This window comes from Syngnathus typhle, linkage group LG10 (genome assembly GCF_033458585.1).
Source record: "Syngnathus typhle isolate RoL2023-S1 ecotype Sweden linkage group LG10, RoL_Styp_1.0, whole genome shotgun sequence".
NCBI lineage: Eukaryota > Metazoa > Chordata > Actinopteri > Syngnathiformes > Syngnathidae > Syngnathus > Syngnathus typhle.
In genome coordinates this window covers 7381499-7399625 of record NC_083747.1, presented here as the reverse complement: position 1 = coordinate 7399625, position 18127 = coordinate 7381499, and the positions used below count along the sequence as shown (strand labels likewise).

The following is an 18127-nucleotide window of genomic DNA, read 5'->3' as shown; positions in this document are numbered from 1 at the left end:
ACATATTTATCTGATGTCCACGTGCGCTAGACTTCAATCTTAAGTCAACCATTGATTGGAAAGTATTTGTTAAAAAAGTATTAATGTAAGTAATATTCATGTATATATTAAAATAATTCTTAGCTTGCCCAAATCATCTGAGCTAATCTAGATGTAAATGCCAAGTATTTATGTAAATATCAAATGAAAACATCTCTATTGCAATTACATATTGCATGGGTGCTCTGTTCAGTTGACTTTACAAAAGCTATATCTGACTGGATAATAATTTAAAATGTCCAAAGGCCGCAATGAAGAATAATAGAAACAATGTATTTTAAAAATAAATATGTTTAATAGTTACACTAGAAACAACAAAAGGAGTATTAATATTGTAAAAGAATTTACAGCACAAATAAATATATTAATGTGAAAATATACTAAAAAAATTATGGCTGTACAAACTCAACACAGTTGTTTCATTTAAATACAAAAAGAATGTTCTCATCAACTGAGGACTTGAGAGGCATTGGCTCTGACCCAGCTGATAGTCTTAGTGAACACAGTCTCAGGGCTTTAGTTTGAGGGTGGTAATATCAGGATTTACTGCTGGCTCACATGGCTGATAAAGAACAGTGTTGCAACTGGCAGAAAAGGTTAGTTGTGTAATTTATGTAGTATAGCAGCTTTTGCATCTCCATTTTGAGTGCCGGACATGTCATTTTGTCTATTTCTAGTGTACTGTTTACCTAATCTATTACTTGAACTTGTTTTATTTAAATCAAGTCAATTGACTTTTTTTAAATGACATACAGCACAGTTATTTGAACTCTTGAGTTGACCTCATATGGTAACAGTTAAAATGCAGTTTACATTTAATCATGAATGAGTCTTGCTTGAACAAAATATTCGAGTGTCACTTGTGCTTGTCAGAAAATCCAGAGAAAGTACGTTGCCAGTCGACCACCCTGAGACAAGAGCCCTAGAGACAAGAATCTTCACACAATTAGGTCCGAGCTGAGCAGCAGCAGCAGCAGCAGCAGCAGCAACTAGACTCCTTCAGTCCTGCATATGACGTGTCTGCGGGCAGGCAAGTGCAAAACCACATGTCCATTGCCCGAGTCCCGTGTCCAAAATGAAAAGCACCTGTGCTGGTGCATCATACGTACATACTTGTGACTGGGGTTTCCATCGGTCAAATGCCCATAACAACCTAACCACCCCGCCCCCCCGCCCCCGGAATCTTCACGCCCCCGTTCGACTGGTGAGTGACAAAGCTTTAGTTTAAAATTGGGAATGTCAAAGCTTTGTTTTCAGTCCTCCCCGCCCCACAAAAATCCACAAACATGTTCAATCTCAAGGCAGATTGACAGGGAGGGAAAAACTATAACTCATTGTAACAATTCATATAAATATTATAATACAGAATACTGAAGACATTCTATAAATTAAATGTAGACTATTTGAAAAGGGATATCCAGTAAGTATATACAGACAGTTAACAATAAATTACTCTGCTGTGGAGGCATGACTATTTCTTTGGAGCACAGACAAAGCCATTAAATACGAAAAACAGCAAGGTTGGGGTTTTCTAGACTGACCTATTACCAGCTCATCTAGTCACTACCCTTTGTCATACAGTATATTAATATATAATAAATATTATATATATATATATATATATATATATATATATATATATATATATATATATATATATATATATATATATATATATATATATATATATATATAATTAATATCCCTTTAGCATGGTCTCAACATGTGAAATTAAAATGTCTAAATAAAAACCATAAACTGTGCATGTCAATAAAAATATCTTTTCCAACCCAAAAAAGTTGTGTGATGGAGGCAGGACCAGACAGGTAGTGGATCAATATCTTTAAACCCTGACAAAACTCAAAACCGGCATCATAGATTGTTATAGTCCAAATTGTTATCAATTGTTACTTGGCAAACCTTTCTTTTGGTTCTTGCCATCGTCACTGAACTTTGATTTGGGAAGAAGGTCACATTATTCGTCACCACAGCACGTAACCTGTGTCAGCAGTTGTGTCATATTGTGTCGTTATATTCTCACATTAACTGTTGTCGCTTCCTACAGTACAGACGGAACGTCTAAGCGTGTCACAGAGGAGAACAAGTTCGGAAACCTGCCATACAGTTCAAGTGTCGCAGGTGCCCCCATCGTCATTTCACAATCCAGCTGTCCCCATTCAGGCCCTTTAGGCAAGTTCGGGTTTTTTTTTTTTGCATCAATGGATGAAATTGTGGTCGCCGAATTTTCCAGAAAGCGAGACGTAGTTCAGGTTCATATCCACAGCAGACCAGCATCCAGTGAAGTCTTACATAAAATAAAATATCTTTTCCCCAATTTTACCCAGGAGCTCTATCACATTTCCCATTCACACGCAGACAGCGCATTCGTTTTAAATAGTAGCAGCAATACACACTGTTGATGTACTGTACTTAGAGTATATGCACATATGCTATATATTATTAGCGTTGGGTGGAAAACAGACAGTGGCAAGATCAGAATGCAGAACGTCCTGTCTTGTATTGTCCTTGAGTGTCCTTGCAGGGAATGCATCCTCAGATTCCAAAGTGCTGTGCCAAAAAGAATTCCTTCATAACAGTATAGTCTGCACCTCCCCGTCTCTCATCTCCTCACTTTGTCACATCTGTGGAAGAAGAGACAGAAATCTGATTGAGTGTTTTGAAACTGATTTGTGTCAGAGTGCATTACATTATCTGACAGTGCATGCAAAAATATTTTAGAACAAGGGCAAAGACAGAAGGAAAAGATGAGGTCGTGAGGGGGCTATGCGTGTAGCTTGTAGGAATTTTGACCTTCATAATAAATGATGGTGTATGTAAATTTCAACGTGACTAAAATGGGTTTGCAGCTGAGTTAAGCAGCTGTGGCTTAAAAGCTAAAACTGTAAGAGGGATTTTGACTCCCACCACCACCAACCCATCTCCTGAGCATCAAGCAGCCTATTTGAATGGTGGTCACTGGTGGCAGACATGTGTGGCTCTTTAAAACTAGATCAGTGTGGGGGGCCCATTGTGGGGGGCCTGGGCAACTCAAAGGTCATCTAAGTGACTGGGTCACAGGAGGTCATGTAGCCTTGTTAACTACAGGCTGACCACCTCTCCTTTTGGGTCTGCGCTTTACGGTGGCATGGGGATGTGCCTGCCTTAACTCAACTGCATTATGTTTGGAATTCATGGATGGGACATGAGCCAAAAGAAGCGAGCAGTGTGGCGATCAATGCAATCAGAAATGTGCAAATATTCTTTAAAATTAAGAACAATGAAAGGGCTAAATTTTGAAAATGGCTCTTGAACTGGCAGATTTTTAAAACGCCCGCATTATCAGGTTGAAGGATGGTTTGTCGACGAATAAAGGTTTTGGTAATACCTCTCCAGAGAGGTACACATCATTTACCGTGACCGGAGGAGACATCTCTAATCATTTTGAATGAGATTATAATTATCCATGATGACAATTAGATAACAATTGGAAAATGGAAAAAAAATGGCAAAGTGTGTTCTCTTGACATAAACGAACTAAGAATGAATCTCAATTTGGGATTGCGGCAATAAATAAACGACTATAATATTTTCTTTGATGAGTGAATGTGAATTTTAAACAATTTTGAGGACCCAAACATTGAGTTTCGGATTAGCATGTCACAAGCACAACAACTATGACTTGCAATGCTAACAGGAGCCAGAATAGCATTCGACAGGACAATGCAAGCACTGAGAAGAAGGAAACATTGACGTGTACAAATACAACACAACATCAGAAAGAACGGGATGGCATGCTAAAGCACAGCAGCGGGTGAAGAGATAGGTAGCCAGGAGATATTTCTTTTTTCAAGGCACGTTGTTTATCGTACGTATGGTAAACAAACCTGCAAGTTCTTTCGTTTAATTCAAGCTGCCTGGACTTGCAGTCTAATTGTGTGAATTTGCAGGAGCATTTACAGGTGAGAGGGTCCTGCACATACAAGCGCTTTCTTCTCTCTGAACAAGGCGCACAGTGGCTGCAAGGGAAGCAAAAAGGAGAGAAATAGAGAGAGAGATCTAAGCTACAGAGCGAATTCTGCAGAAAAGGACAGACACTCATGCAATATCCCTAACCGCTCCTTTTCTACCCCCCCCCCCCCCATTGTCTCATTTATCAAGGTTATTGAACGAGCAAGATATGCACACGCAAGATTTGTGGCTCGGATTTGACATTTCTGCACTTTGACTAACCCAGCAACTCTGGGATCCTCGTGCCCTTTGGCCCTTGTGTAACGAGACCTTTGTCTGATCTCCTCCAGGAGTGACACAAGTTCATACGTGGTCATGACTTGCATTTGCGTAAAATCACACGGCCATCATGTCAAGCTCAATATACTTGCTTATTAGATTTCCTAATTGTGCATCAGTGTCAAGTGAGATAATATATTTCCATCGCTTGAGCAAAACCACCAAGTGAAATTTGCATCATATTCGACATAACACAGAATAATTAAAGGGATCATAAGGTTCAACTAGACATCGAAGCTATCGCTGTATCTGTTCCAGTGCTCTCCCAAAATGCAAGGTCACAAATAAAGACAAAACAAGAAACTAACTTGATATATTGAGGTCATTTGGTGGATATTTGGAGACTGTAAAGAGAGATGCTTTGTCTTACACCCAGGAATCATGATCAATCTTCTATCACCTCCTCAAACGCCTGTCTGAAAACAAATGCTTAATAACCCATACCATTCAACTTATCAGTAAAACCTCAAGGCTATAAAAAATCCACTAAATGTCTTGACTTATATTTATGTAACGCTAGACTGTTGTCTGTAAATACATCTATCATCGGAGACAAAAGGAGACACGACACAAGATAAGATGCACCAAAGTGTGGCGAACAATTATCAGGGCAGGACAAAACAGACCAGACGACAGCTTACACATTCGAGATTTGATCATACAAATCTTTATGTTGGTACCTTTCCTGCACTGCTCTCCAAAGTAAGGTGAAATAAAAGGCAAATGACTTTGGAGGAGATCCAGGCAGGTTTGTGCTGGGCAAGATCAATAAAATCAAGAATGAACTAATCACCCAGTAGTGCATCTGCTTTCTCATCGAGTTTGGTCATTAGCAGGGTGAGATATTGATCTAAATAATGGAGGTGAAACAGGACGTACAGTATGTCCCCGTGACGGAAGATGAATGAGTGCATCCTCTTTACAGCCTCGCCACGTCAAAGTACCTGACCGTGCACAGGGACAGGCAACACTTCAACGCGGCAAACCGAAGCTGAGGTCATCTCAGCCATTATCGTTCAAATCGGCAGTCACATGCTGCCCTTATCTACTTTAAAATGAATTAGAAGTGGGAAGGTGGATACACGGAGATGTCATTCTAAATGTGTCTGCATGGAGTTGTGAGTTTGACAGTGAGCTGCGGTTTTATTTAAAATTAGCTTGACCTATTTCCAAGGCACCTTCTTTTCTATGTACTATACAAGACATGCTGATGAGGGATCTTGAATGTATGCAGTACTTTTTTGCTTTGTCATCCTAAATATATCAGTAACTTACTGTATGTGGAACTGTTCATGTGGCTATAACGTAAATTTCATACTGGCTAACTTAAAGTGCCACAATGTATGGATCAGTGCCAAAGTGCCAAACTGAAAATGAAGTGATGATGACGGAGCTATCGAAAGACACAGTACTTTGTGTCAAGTGAGTTAAATGATAGGGTCTTCACTCATCGCTTTTTTTCCCCTCCTCTATTCGCCGCCCTAAAAATAAAAATAGGTTAAGTGCCTGACACCTGTTGCTACAATTAGACTGGGGAGGTTACATTTGTGCAACTGGAGTCACAACGCAGACGACAGCGGGTGGTCCGTAGTCTGCCTACTGTTTCAGCCAACGCTGCCGTAAAAAAAAAAGAAAAGAAAAAAAAAGTCGAGTGACAGGCCAGTGTGGAAAAGTGCTGGTTTCTAACTTCAATACGGGCTTATAGAGTGTGAATTGATTGATTGATCAACTGATTGATTGATTGGATAGATGTGAAATTGATTGTTGTTTAAATGTGACAAAATGAGACAAAAATGGAGAGCGCCACTTGGATTTGAACTAATGGACATGCTGTTGATTCAGTTGCAACACCATGATAAGAAGTGAACCGCAGTACATTTATGCAGACCCTCCAGACAGCTGTAATCTGCTCAAGACAATACTCCCACAGTCCAGAACAATCGATCAAGAAGCTTTACTTTTTCCTCATTCCTAACTTCTAACACAAAACAATTTAAGTGCACGCTTGGTCTGGATTGTCTTTGTTGGAATTCCTAAATTGTAGCACTAAGGCGGGACACGTAACTTTTTGGTCAACCAAAATATGTCCTAGATGTGCCTGCTGCCAAAACTAAACAATCTATTGCAACGCTTCCCAACCTTTCTTGAGTCAAAGCACGCATTTGACATTAGAAACATCTCATGGCATACCACCAGAATACCACCAAACAAAAACCTCACAAAAAGTATGAAGACTGACTGAAGTAACAAAGATTTTGTCCCAATTTACCCACAAATTGACTGTTTTAGTGTGGAGTATGGGTCTCTTTATTAACTCAAAGCCATGATTTATTCTCTTATATGAATGGCAACAGGATTATTGCACTTTGGGCCATCTAATGGAGGAGGGATTTCATTCTACTCCCAATCAGCATACGTCAGTGGCAAGGTTAATTGATCAATAACATATTCATATTTAAAAACACACAAAGATACACACACAATATACTTACTATTCTTTCTTTGCTCGAACTACTTCAGGCTTTAGTCTGAAATGAAAAATAACAGGTACAAAGGGAATTTAGATTTTTGCCCTCGCGATGAAAGCAAATAAAAACGGGGCCGCTCTCACCTGCACTCACACTTTTGATGCTCTGTGAAGCTCAATTGAATTTTATGTTGCGTGACCATGGATCTGACCCGCATTACCTTGAAGGAAAAGAAAACATGACAAAGGAATGCTCAGCTTAATTATATCAAATGTTCCAGGAAGTTTCTAAATTGCGTAAACTCTTTCCTGTACTTCTTCAACCATCATGCATACCAAAGTACAGGCGTGTTCAGAGGCTAGATGAGACTTTGACCACATGGACATGGCTGTAAACATTCCGGTGAAATAAACACCGTATTTGAAATGCCATGTCTTGCTGCACTTTCTCTATTCTGAAGAAAAGCTGTAGCGCTGGGAAAACACAGAGACAGTGCTCTGGCAATTATTCACATTAAATTAGCTTAAAGTGTCGATTAAAGCTATTGCCTTTAAAATAAATGTTGCATTTGCAGTTGTATGTGGGCTCCCACTAGTGGTCCATAAAAGAATCACTAAATTTTTATTGAAGTATATTTTCTACGTACACTGTTTGAAACAATTATTTAGTTGCAACTTTTATGTGCAATACATTTTAACCAAATCCTTATTCAACGGGAGGTATTTTTATTCCCCCATTTTTAACTGCAGTGTAAATATTCAAAATATGAATATTGTTACCTGACAATATGAATTATTTCTATTCTATTCTATTCTATTCTATTCTATTCTATTCTATTCTATTCTATTCTATTCTATTCTATTCTATTCTATTCTATTCTATTCTATTCTACGTATTCTATTCTAATGCACTGTACTATCTATTTACGTACATGGCTAAATTACAAGCATTGAAACATGTCCTCACTGATGAGCAGTGTTGGGTTTAATTGTCCTCATCAAACAGCATAAAACCAAATGGACCGTTCAAGCGCGTCCATCCTCTACTCACCTGCAGGGTAACGTTGCGGGTTTCCGATGGCACGCACTCCATCGCCTCATCATTGCAGCAACCTCCACATCGAGTGAGGACTACACAGGAAGGTATGTAGGTGTGTTCTGTGTCCTCTGGATACTCCCGGGAGATATCGACAAGCATTTCTCTGGGCTGACACCTACTCTTCATGATGACATCTGTGAGCTGGATAACTGAAAATGAGGAGAAATTGATTTTCATTTGTCAACATTTGATCAAATACTTTTTAGAGATAAAAAGAAATAAAAGACTGCTTCTTGGAAATTCCACATACGATAAACACACAAATACAAATGTGATGTTTTAGACCATACACTATCTACTTGTCTTTATACTATGTCATGCCTGCCACCAAGCCTGCTGTCCGCCTCCAAGGTGGTGACATGACTGGACTGCTGCTGGCTTAGCTGGAGGCGAAATGTGCGTTGCAGTGTGAAACTCGGCGCGAGCCTGATGCCACCTGCCTCCGTCGGCACCCATGAGGAGTTAATCATCCATTGTGCAGTGAATAATTTACAGTTGTCATCCATGTCCTTCAAAGTATTGCCACATGGATGACATTGAAAGTCTATGTCAGGCTGGTCGTGTGGTATCGGTTTGTAGTATCGGAGCAATTATAGGAATGCAAAGTACAATACAATATCAGCACCAGTAAAAATACTGCAATTGTTATCGGTGCATTTCTAGTTAAATTTTCCTTTTCCATTCCCTGTGCGGCTGAGAATAATCCACCCAGCAGTCCATCAGACTGAGCCCTCGGTGACCCTTTGCAAACTTCTGACCCCTGGTTAGTCAGAGCAGCCTTAAGTCAGGCAATGTGGCGCCAGGGGTCATCGCTGACATGTGACCCTATAAGCCCAACACTATGTTTGCTGAGTATTCGGAAAATTGCCGGTGACTTAAATGAGAATCAACGAGCTAACCATTTTTTGTTTTATGTTTATGATGCCTACATGATCCCTTGAGATCCTAATAGAAGATTCCACTAAAACTGATTGATTGCAACAGTCACCGATTCAAAAGGCTGACTGACCTCAATGACCCAACGATGATGACTAGAATTAGCTCAGTGTATAAAACCACAATGACTCAAGAACCAAAACCAGATTGCTATAACCCATCTTGTCAATCTTTTAGGGGATGTGATATTGTCTAAAGAAGAGCAAGGAGTCTGCCACCTGCGTGCTCTTGAACTTCACAGACTGACACTATCACCCTAATAACAATTGTGCGAGCCGGTGCCTTTGCCCAGAAATGACGTCTGCTGCAGCCAATCGCCGGTCTACCTCCATCACCGGTGAAAGGGTCCAACCTTGGCCTGAGCACAACAGTGTCACTGTCAAACAAACAAGCATTTGACACTGAACCAAGGCTGACTGCAGATGGGCAGCTGCTGCATCAGAGTCGCTCGAATGAAGCCACACAAACTTCCTCCTAATGCAGTTTGTTACAGATATCTTGGCAGTGTAATCTGCACCTCTTTTATATGGACTCCAAAGTCCCAAGTCAGACCTTTAGCCAGTCTGGGAACTTTAAGTATCCTCTAACCAAAAGGGGGAAATGTTAATACGCACGCACGCACGCACACAAGCGCACATTTATAAAATGTATAAAGAATTTATTCAATGGTGTAAATGCAAATGTTCATTATTCGTCCACTAGGTGTCCCTATGTTCTGGCTTTATCGTTGATGAAAGTGACATTTTAAAAATAAGAAATAGAAATGGAACACTTACCTTCATTTTTACTCTTATCCACTCCCTTGTTAATGCTGGCAGTCTGCAAGAGATGCACAAGAGCAAGTGCGCGTCATTTTCTTGAAATCCGTCATCAGTGCAGCACACATTTATTAGACACATTTTGATGGCAAGTCTGCCTATATGCGGTTTTGAAGCTTGGAAGCCAATTATAACTCAAGGCACGTGTCACATTGTCAAAAGGCGTTTTGAGTCAGTATTTTTCTCGATTATACTTAATGCGTTTGCACACTTGGGCAGAGTCCCTCCCTGCATTTTTAACGGCAAGAAAAGGTGACGTGACAATCTGCTGCATCATCCGCTTACCTCAAGTGGCTGCTGCAATTGGCTGAAGGTATTGCGTGAGAAATTCAGTGTGGAAAACGTGGTGTCAAAGAGGTGGGCATCCTGCGGGGATGCCGGCTAGGAGAAACCGAACCTCTCGATGTCCACATATTCCGGATCACCGTGAGAGAAAAATAGACCGGGACTGAACTCTTGGGCTGAATAGCTGAGAGGACTGCTTCTAATAATGAAGGCATGCGCGCGTATGGGTCGCTCAACGCCAGACAGACAGACAGAGCTCTCATCTATCAAGCATTCATGAAAATGTCTCTTTTTAGATTTGGTCATGATTTAGGTTCCTAATCTGAAGTGTATGGGAAGGTCCTGCTCAAGTTGCGCTTTTTTTGTTTTGTTAAATTGATGTTTCATTCATTCAACCCTGATTTGATTCCGTTTTGACACCTGATTTTGGGAAGCTGCGGGGGGTCGGGGGTCGTTCTTTGTAAATTGTCCCTAGTCTGCACGAGCTGGCCGACGGTGCTCGGGTTTCCACCCGCTAAACAGACACGTAAGGTGAATTTCTAAGCAGTTCCTTGACCGAGGCGCCAAGGTTGCTGCGCTGCACCTGGGATGAGTTAAATACAGAAAATAATATTCTCTGTACAATTACACTTGACAAATAAAAAAGGTACTATGGACAGTTTAAATCGCTCGATTCACTGTGTCGCCCATAAACTGACAAGTTATATTGAGCCTAGTGTGCGCATCTATTATGCCACAGTGATGACGTTACAAATTCATAACAGTTTCCATTGAAGCAAATGTTTTCAGAAGTCACCAATGTGATCACATTTTCTATTGGCAAATTAGAAAAGGGTACATTCAAATAAGTTTGTGTTCCTTGAGACTTCTCGCAACATATGCATATTGTTTCTATTTAGGCAAGTTATCAAGGAGGTATAAATCACTGAGAGGAATTCAATTCTGTCAAACTCACCTTTACAGTGGATAGGTGAAGAACCGCTGCCAAGAGAATTTGTACCAAACTAAAAACAAAGTTCATGATTGTAACTCCACAATAGTCCAAAAATCCCAGGCGTCAGGTCAAATGATAAAATAATAATAATAAAAAAAAAAATAGCAAGCTGTCAATTTACGCAAAATTAAAAATCTTAAAAACCCGCAACAAATCTTTGCTATAGTAAAAGCGAATCCATATCTTCTGGGCGTATGTGGCACAGCGTTGTCTTCTTGCAGGAAATGTTACCATCCAAGAGGCATTGCTCATCCACGGACAAAGACAATGTGATGCTTTCTGAAATCCACACAGGAACAGATCGATCCTCCACATGCGTTCAACTCTGTTGTCATGGGAAGCCGATCAGCTCAGCAACTTTGCGCGCCGGTTGTCTCACGCTCCCGCAACAGAATGAAGAAGTGTTGTAGGTTAAGCGTTTGTCGGTAAAAAAAAGAAAAAAGAGATCCAATTTTCCCCTTCACGCCTTTTGTCGTTCCTTATCTAGAAACGGGCTCCGTTTTCCTTTTTTTTGTCTGTGTTTGTTTCTATAGTAAACATAGACGGAGGCTTGTCACCGGCTCAGCTCAGCTGTACCAGCTTGTCTTGCGTCCTCGCTAGGTTGTAAGAGCCGGCCGGGTTTCAATGCTTATTATTAAAGGTGCAGGAGCATCAGGGAGCAGAAGACTCATTGTGGAGGCGGGGCAACGGAGAGCAGCCAATAGGAGCAGGGAGGCTTGATCCAAAAACTGGCCTGATCGTCATTGATAAAATCGGATTATTCCACTCGTAAACGTTTGTCAAAAGTGGACACGATTAACAATATCCCGGGCTACAAAAATCACTAATACAAACAATGAAAGTAGATATGTAAATATGAATATTATAATACAAACCATATCCATCATATAATAATATATTAATCATATAGAACAATAATATATACTATAATAATAATAATATAGATATTCATTGAATTAAATATTTGCCATTGTCTTTTCTAAAACTATCCCACTGGTAATTTAGAGCGAATGCAATGCAACAATAATTTTATCTGGACAATAATTTATGTTTAAAATGTAAAAGCAAAGTGATGATTTTACCATGGGTGTTACATTCCATCACTACTTCTGTATGTTTTTGCTAGTGAATAGATACCACCGTAAGTCAACATTTGGATATCTTATTAATGGGTTTGGTTCCTAAACTATTAAAATGCAATTTCCCATGTTTTTAAGTTCCATGCATGTATATGTCATTATAGTGAATTTGTGTTTATGTAAGCATTTGAGACAAAACCCATTCTGCGGTGAAGATATTAGTTGATTTACTGTAAATAACTTTGCTTATTTCAGCAATCTGTTTCAGTTGTTCAGTTTGAGAAGGACTCTACTAACATTGGTCTGACTTGTTTCAATTCATTTTGACACGCAGATGGTTCAGTGCGCTCCTAAAACTACTCCAAATAGTTTCCATGGTTCCTGACCCACTTGTCTTGCTGTTTCGTGTGTCCATCAACTGCCCTTCAACCTTGAGTGAATTTTCGAGATCAGTTTAACAAAACAACCAAACCTTGCTTCTTTTCACCAAGACAATTGTCATTGATTGATTTCAGGAACTTTATTGGCAAAAGGTAAATGCTCATGATTTGGGAGTATAAAAATGCTGTCAAACCAGGGGTGTGCAGAGTTTAAAACACGGTTTAGAAATAAATTTACAACCCTATGATCTACAACCAAAAGGACAATTGACAGAGCAGAAGTCAGTGTTTGATGAGTAAAGCATAACAGATAAATATTTGACACACACTCTAATGTCACATGCAGCAGACATTACAAATTAATTTTCCAGACAGCATGAGTATTAAAAGGGTGAATTACACAATCGTGTCATCAGTTCTGGCTCCATCTGTCTTTATGTGGGATGCTGTAAAAGTGGAGAAAGCTGATGACAATTAGAATCTCAGGAAAGAGAGGGACAGGAGAAAGTAGTATTCTCAATTTATGGATGATGGAAATCCAACGAGTTATTGTGAACAGAAAACAATACAATGTGTACTCACGCGTCACTTTGATGATTAGTGACGGAAAAGCAGTTACTTCTTGTATTTTGGATTTCATCTGTCACTTCATTTAAAAATTAAATGATGTTCACTTTCAAGTGTACATTCTGTTCTGATGTTCTTTCATTATTATTAATGATGTATTGTTGACAATATATTTTCTCTGGTCTCTTGCCTGGGAGAGGCAATGATTCGAATTTTAGAAGCTTATTCTTGCTTAACGGGTGTCTGGCTCGCTTTTGTAGGTAATCACCCTCCCCAGAAATATAAAATATTAGCACAGGATGCAGCTGCCAACAACCAGTCCAGAGTTTTAAATCGTCATGAGATGAAGCAGGTCTTGGACCAATTAGATACAACTAAGACGAAGGGCCAACTTTGTCATGTTATAACTTGTATGATTGAGTTTTCACACTTTTAATTTCACTGTGCTCGTATTATGTCATTTCAACAATCTAGTCGAGGGAAAACCCCAGATAAAATAATACCACATCACTGGAATGTAGATAGATAATACAAGGATTGTGACATATCTCATGAAATTAAATAAACTAATTGAATTAGGTAATATAGTTTTCAGTTTAGGCTGTGATTTGGTGGTATTTTGTTGCTAAATCGTCCTGTAAAAGTAAATGGGCATCATTGAGATACAAAGTCATTCTGATACAAAGTACACATATGCATATATAGGCTGAGTTATGGCTGCGTGCAGTGATGTTAATTCCAGGAGTGACAAATACTTTCTCGGTGTGCTTGCCACCGGGACACCCAGGTAACATTTGCACAACTTTGCCAAATGGTTGAAACCTGTTCGTTATTCCGGGCCCACCACAGATGAGAGTGCAGCATGGTAGGAATTTGCGGTGTTTGCAAATGATGTGGACAACCTCTAGTCTTATGTACGTACGTATATAAGTGTATGCATGTGTGTGTGCGTGGGTTGTGTGAGTCAGCAAGAGACACAAGTCTGGGAGTGGAAGGTTGGGGTAAGGGGTGACTATGGACAATCCTTGCATTCCCTTGGGTAGACCCATGGAGCCGGACACCCGGAAGCTAACATCCTCGTCTGTCTGAGCCTTGGTGAGACACAGGACCACACAGATGGATCCCACTGAGCTGATTGGCTCCAAGCAGATTCTCCACGAGGATGCTGAAGTATCAACCAGTGCAACCATGGGAAAATGTTACACAGGAATGTATTATTTTCAGTTATCTGAAAGTTGGATTTTTGTGGCAATGGAGCAGATTGTTTCAATACATTGAGCAATGTTGGGGTCAAAAAAACATAACTCCAAAGAAGGAAAAGATTATGTTTGGTATCGTGAATTGCACAAATAATCTATTTCTCTGTTCCTCTTTCTGTGTAATATTCAAGTAACAATAATTGTGAAATCGGCAACAATATGGAATCTCATTCTTTCTCGTTCATTCCTGTGACCTGCTTTACATTCTACAAAATTAAACAACTGAGATGATTATATAATTCGTGCCAGGGGTTATATGTATATTGTGTCAGACTTTGGTTTTACCATAATTCTTTTGTGGCACTCGTCATGATTGTAGCGTGTCTTTCATTGCATCCTTCTTATGTAACTCACCACAAAGTAATAAGGCATATTCAAAGCATTCACCGAAACTAGTATTTCTTGCATCTTTTTTCACTGGTCGGTCTTATTAATCATGATATATATGTACATTCGCAAACCCCTTTAAGGCTGTGACTTTTGTGTCACAATCACACAGCATGCCGTATCAATCCCAACATGCTGAGGTTGGTCCTTTTAGGAAATTGAATTCAGACATTGGCAAAACATTAACCGATTAAAAGAGAACACAAAGTCTTTAAAAAGCCATTACACACAGACAGTCAGACTTAGAGCTCATGAATTGGATTATGCAGTATATCTCAATATCAGTGTTATTTATCTCTGTGACGCATGTCTTTTATCACAGGAAAAGTCAGCCGACAGTCTCTCAGCAGAACTAGAGGGTCGATTAGGCCTTTTATGACAATGTTGGCGAGAATATAAAAGAAAATATTTACTCTCACATTCACACTTATGCACAATTCAGAGCCTTTAGTCAACCTAACATCCATTTACGTATTTAGAATGAGTTGCTGGAATGACTGGTGAAACCGACACAAGCATCTGGGAGAGAATTGGATCAGAGTCAAACCCAAAAATCTCTTCACTGTGAGGAAAACTACTGTTCCACCGTGCTGTGCGTAGAAAAGTTCAAGGACTGGTGTCACTAAAGATATATTTCAAATCCAAAATGTAGTTTCCTCCTAAAGTCTAAAGTACATTTATGGCCTTCACTCCAATGTCTTCTTAAACTCCTGCAAGGGCTCTCACCATCTCTGTCATCACAAATATCTTGATGTCATCCACATCATCAAAACAGTCCCCCTTGACCCCCTCAAGCTTGGGAAAATGAGATGAAGAATTGTGCAGAAGCAGATCAGTAGGAGAGGTTGCTTTAATTCGCCAAAGGCTACTATTTAAAAAGTCAAATTCATGACAATGTTTTTTGGAATAAATAAATGATGCTGTTGTGTTCATTTGATTCAGTTATTGTCAGTTTGTCATGTGCCCTGTGACTGACTGTATGGTGACCAGTGTTGTGTGCAGTTGTCAATTGTCAGCCTGGATAGACTGCAGTTCTGTGACCCTGAACATGATAAGCAGGAAAGAAAGAAATGGTCGTATGCACTGACATGAAACATTTGGTAAGCTTTGCTTTACAGGATGTCAAGCAGTTAAGGTCACAACAGCTGGCAAGCATTGCACAGTGTATGAATGTGCTTGCTAATGCAGAATATATCCATTGAAAAATAGAGGTCAAAACAGTTGGCAAGCACTGCACATGATATAAATCTGCTTGCTAATGCAGAATATATACATATAAAAATGGATAGCTGTCAAACAGACAAGGAAATGCCCTTATTTTGAACTTTAGCAGCCATCCTGAATCATGGTATTGTGTCAAACGGCATTTCCTTGGACGTCACAATAATCATGACTAAAATTGCTGATGTGCAATTTTTGACCTTTGCTACTCTCAAACAAATGATTTAAAATCTTATTTATTTCATCTGTTTATTATCCTATCCAGTCCCTCTTGTAGCGTAATGTGCAAAATCAGTTGGATCATGTAAAGTGTGTTACTGAACAAGAGTGAAAATATGTTTTATTCTATGTTTAAAATTGTGTCTCAGGGCATCTGGTCTGTGTGTCCAATAATCTCTTACCGCTCAACTGACTGCATGGCACATTTAAAAAATGAGCTTCTGAACAGAACATTGTTCAAAGGTGCCTTTCAGTTATTCAGAGTGCACCGTAACGGCTCCTCCAAACAGGGACATGCGTCAGAATAAATTGCAAGTATAAATGAGTTTGTGAATGAGAGACTTTGTCAAGAGCATCATGGTCAATAAATAGCACAATTCCGCTATAGGATAAATAAATACACTGACAACCACCCCGAAAAATGAACAGAACAGCGAAGCCGCTAATGGTGCCCCGGGATATGGGAAGGGATCACTATTTTGATTAGAATTCCCCAGAGATTGTACTGTTTTAAACCTCACCAACATTTGAGTGAGAATTATGCCTCAGAAGTCAAACATAAACTTAGAGGTTGTTTCAAACCCTGAACAGTTGGACCCAGGAGCAGTCTCAGAGTCACAGTTTAAAACAGGAAGAACATGGATTTATTGAAGGTGGCGGTGACAGAGAAGCATGGAAAGTTGTTCCAGAGGCAACGTGTGGGTTGAGAGGTTTGAAGCAAAGCTGTCTGGTCGGGTACTGGAGCTCATCAACGAGGGTACTGGAGATAGGAAAAAAAACAAGCTCACAAAGTACTTTACAGATTTCTTGCAGATCTTAGGCAAACAGTTTTTTCCGTATAGTTGGAAAGGAATTACAGAAGGTCCTTAAGAGTGGGCCCATCAGTAACTACTTGAATCTTGACAAGATCAAATTTGAGCTATTCGACACATGCATTTTCACAAAATGTGTCTTCTGCATTTGACCTGTTACAAGAGTCAGACTGGACAAGTTCAGGGTATCTACGTCTTGCTCAAGGACACCACTGCCGTGAGTCCAGAGGATTTTGAGTGTACATTACTGCATCCGCACTTTGTGAACCTGATGTTTTTTTGCCAACATTCTTCTGCCGGTCAAGGACTTGATCAAGGGTTGCTCCCGATGGCAACTACTTTAACAATTTGGCCACTGTTACCAGGAAACCGACTAATGAAGAATTCCCTCTTCTCCAGTTTGAAGAATAGGTGATTTTTGAAGAGCCTCTGCAGCAACAGTCACATGATTTCTGTGCAAGAAAAAAAAAGCAAGACGTCACCAAGGTAGGTCAAGGCAAAGCGGTTGACCATATGCATGTCATATCATGAATGAGTGGAGCAGAGCAACCAAATGCAGTTTGGACCATGTTTTTTTGAAGGAAAGCAAAGTTAGCAAACACACAAACGAGACAAAGACTCACGGACACCAGACAGGCAATCAGAAGTCCACTCGGACACGAAACAGACTCTGACCGTGAGCCTCGACACAAGATCGGTGGTTAGCTAGACGAGCAGGACACGAACACAATGCACAGACACAGATGGGCGTCAACATTAGACACCCACAGCAAGAAACACACACGGGCAGGGTTTAAATACACCAGATAACAAGAGAGTGCAGGTGACAGACATCACAATAGCGAAGGGGTGTGGCTGATGGAACTTGCTGCCCATGTCATTCACAAGAGCCTAAAAGACAACTGGTCATTGGTGAGACCAAATGGCATTACCAGGTACTCCAAATGTCCTAGTGGAGTTTTAAATAGCACCTTCCATTAATCTCCAGCACTGATGTGGATGAAGTGATCGAGTTTGGAAAAGGCATGGGCATGACTCAGGGACTCAAAATAGGAATTGATGAGGTTTTCACCCGTATCATTATGGGGTCTACAATGAATGCAGTGGCACAAGGACTTACCTTTGTTCCCCCCAACAAAGAACTTGGCACCAAGAAGGGATGAAGAGGGATGGATAAATCCGATGCTAGGTATGTATTGCCTCACTTACTTGAGTCGCAGGGTGTAAAGGTGACGGGTTAGGAGAGGAGTTTCAAGGATGTAGTTAATGGCTTAATCA

At 40.0% G+C, this 18127-nt stretch overlaps 1 protein-coding gene and 1 long non-coding RNA gene across 5 annotated transcripts; both read right to left on the bottom strand.

Annotated features, from left to right (window-relative positions):
* Positions 1 to 312: 312 nt before the first annotated feature.
* On the bottom strand, positions 313 to 11548 carry vegfaa (vascular endothelial growth factor Aa). Of its 4 annotated transcripts, none has more exons than XM_061289286.1 (7): positions 10887 to 11548; positions 9605 to 9647; positions 7845 to 8041; positions 6938 to 7014; positions 6819 to 6854; positions 3924 to 4055; positions 313 to 2681 (listed from the first exon to the last, which is right to left on the bottom strand). In XM_061289286.1, exons 1-7 carry the CDS (start codon positions 10950 to 10952, stop codon positions 2660 to 2662), a joined length of 573 nt encoding a protein of 190 aa, XP_061145270.1. In that variant the 5' UTR covers positions 10953 to 11548; the 3' UTR covers positions 313 to 2659. The 4 variants fall into 4 exon arrangements, 3 of the variants coding, with proteins under 3 accessions (XP_061145270.1, XP_061145271.1, XP_061145273.1); XR_009715994.1 differs by lacking the exon at positions 313 to 2681 and adding an exon at positions 4635 to 4742 and having other exon boundaries at positions 3919 to 4055; positions 10887 to 11545; XM_061289287.1 differs by lacking the exon at positions 3924 to 4055 and having other exon boundaries at positions 10887 to 11542.
* A 5110-nt stretch (positions 11549 to 16658) lies between these two features.
* LOC133161388 (uncharacterized) lies at positions 16659 to 17611 on the bottom strand. Its single transcript, XR_009716078.1, has 2 exons — positions 17473 to 17611; positions 16659 to 17301 (listed from the first exon to the last, which is right to left on the bottom strand). It is a non-coding gene; the product is annotated as an uncharacterized LOC133161388 (long non-coding RNA).
* Positions 17612 to 18127: the final 516 nt, after the last annotated feature.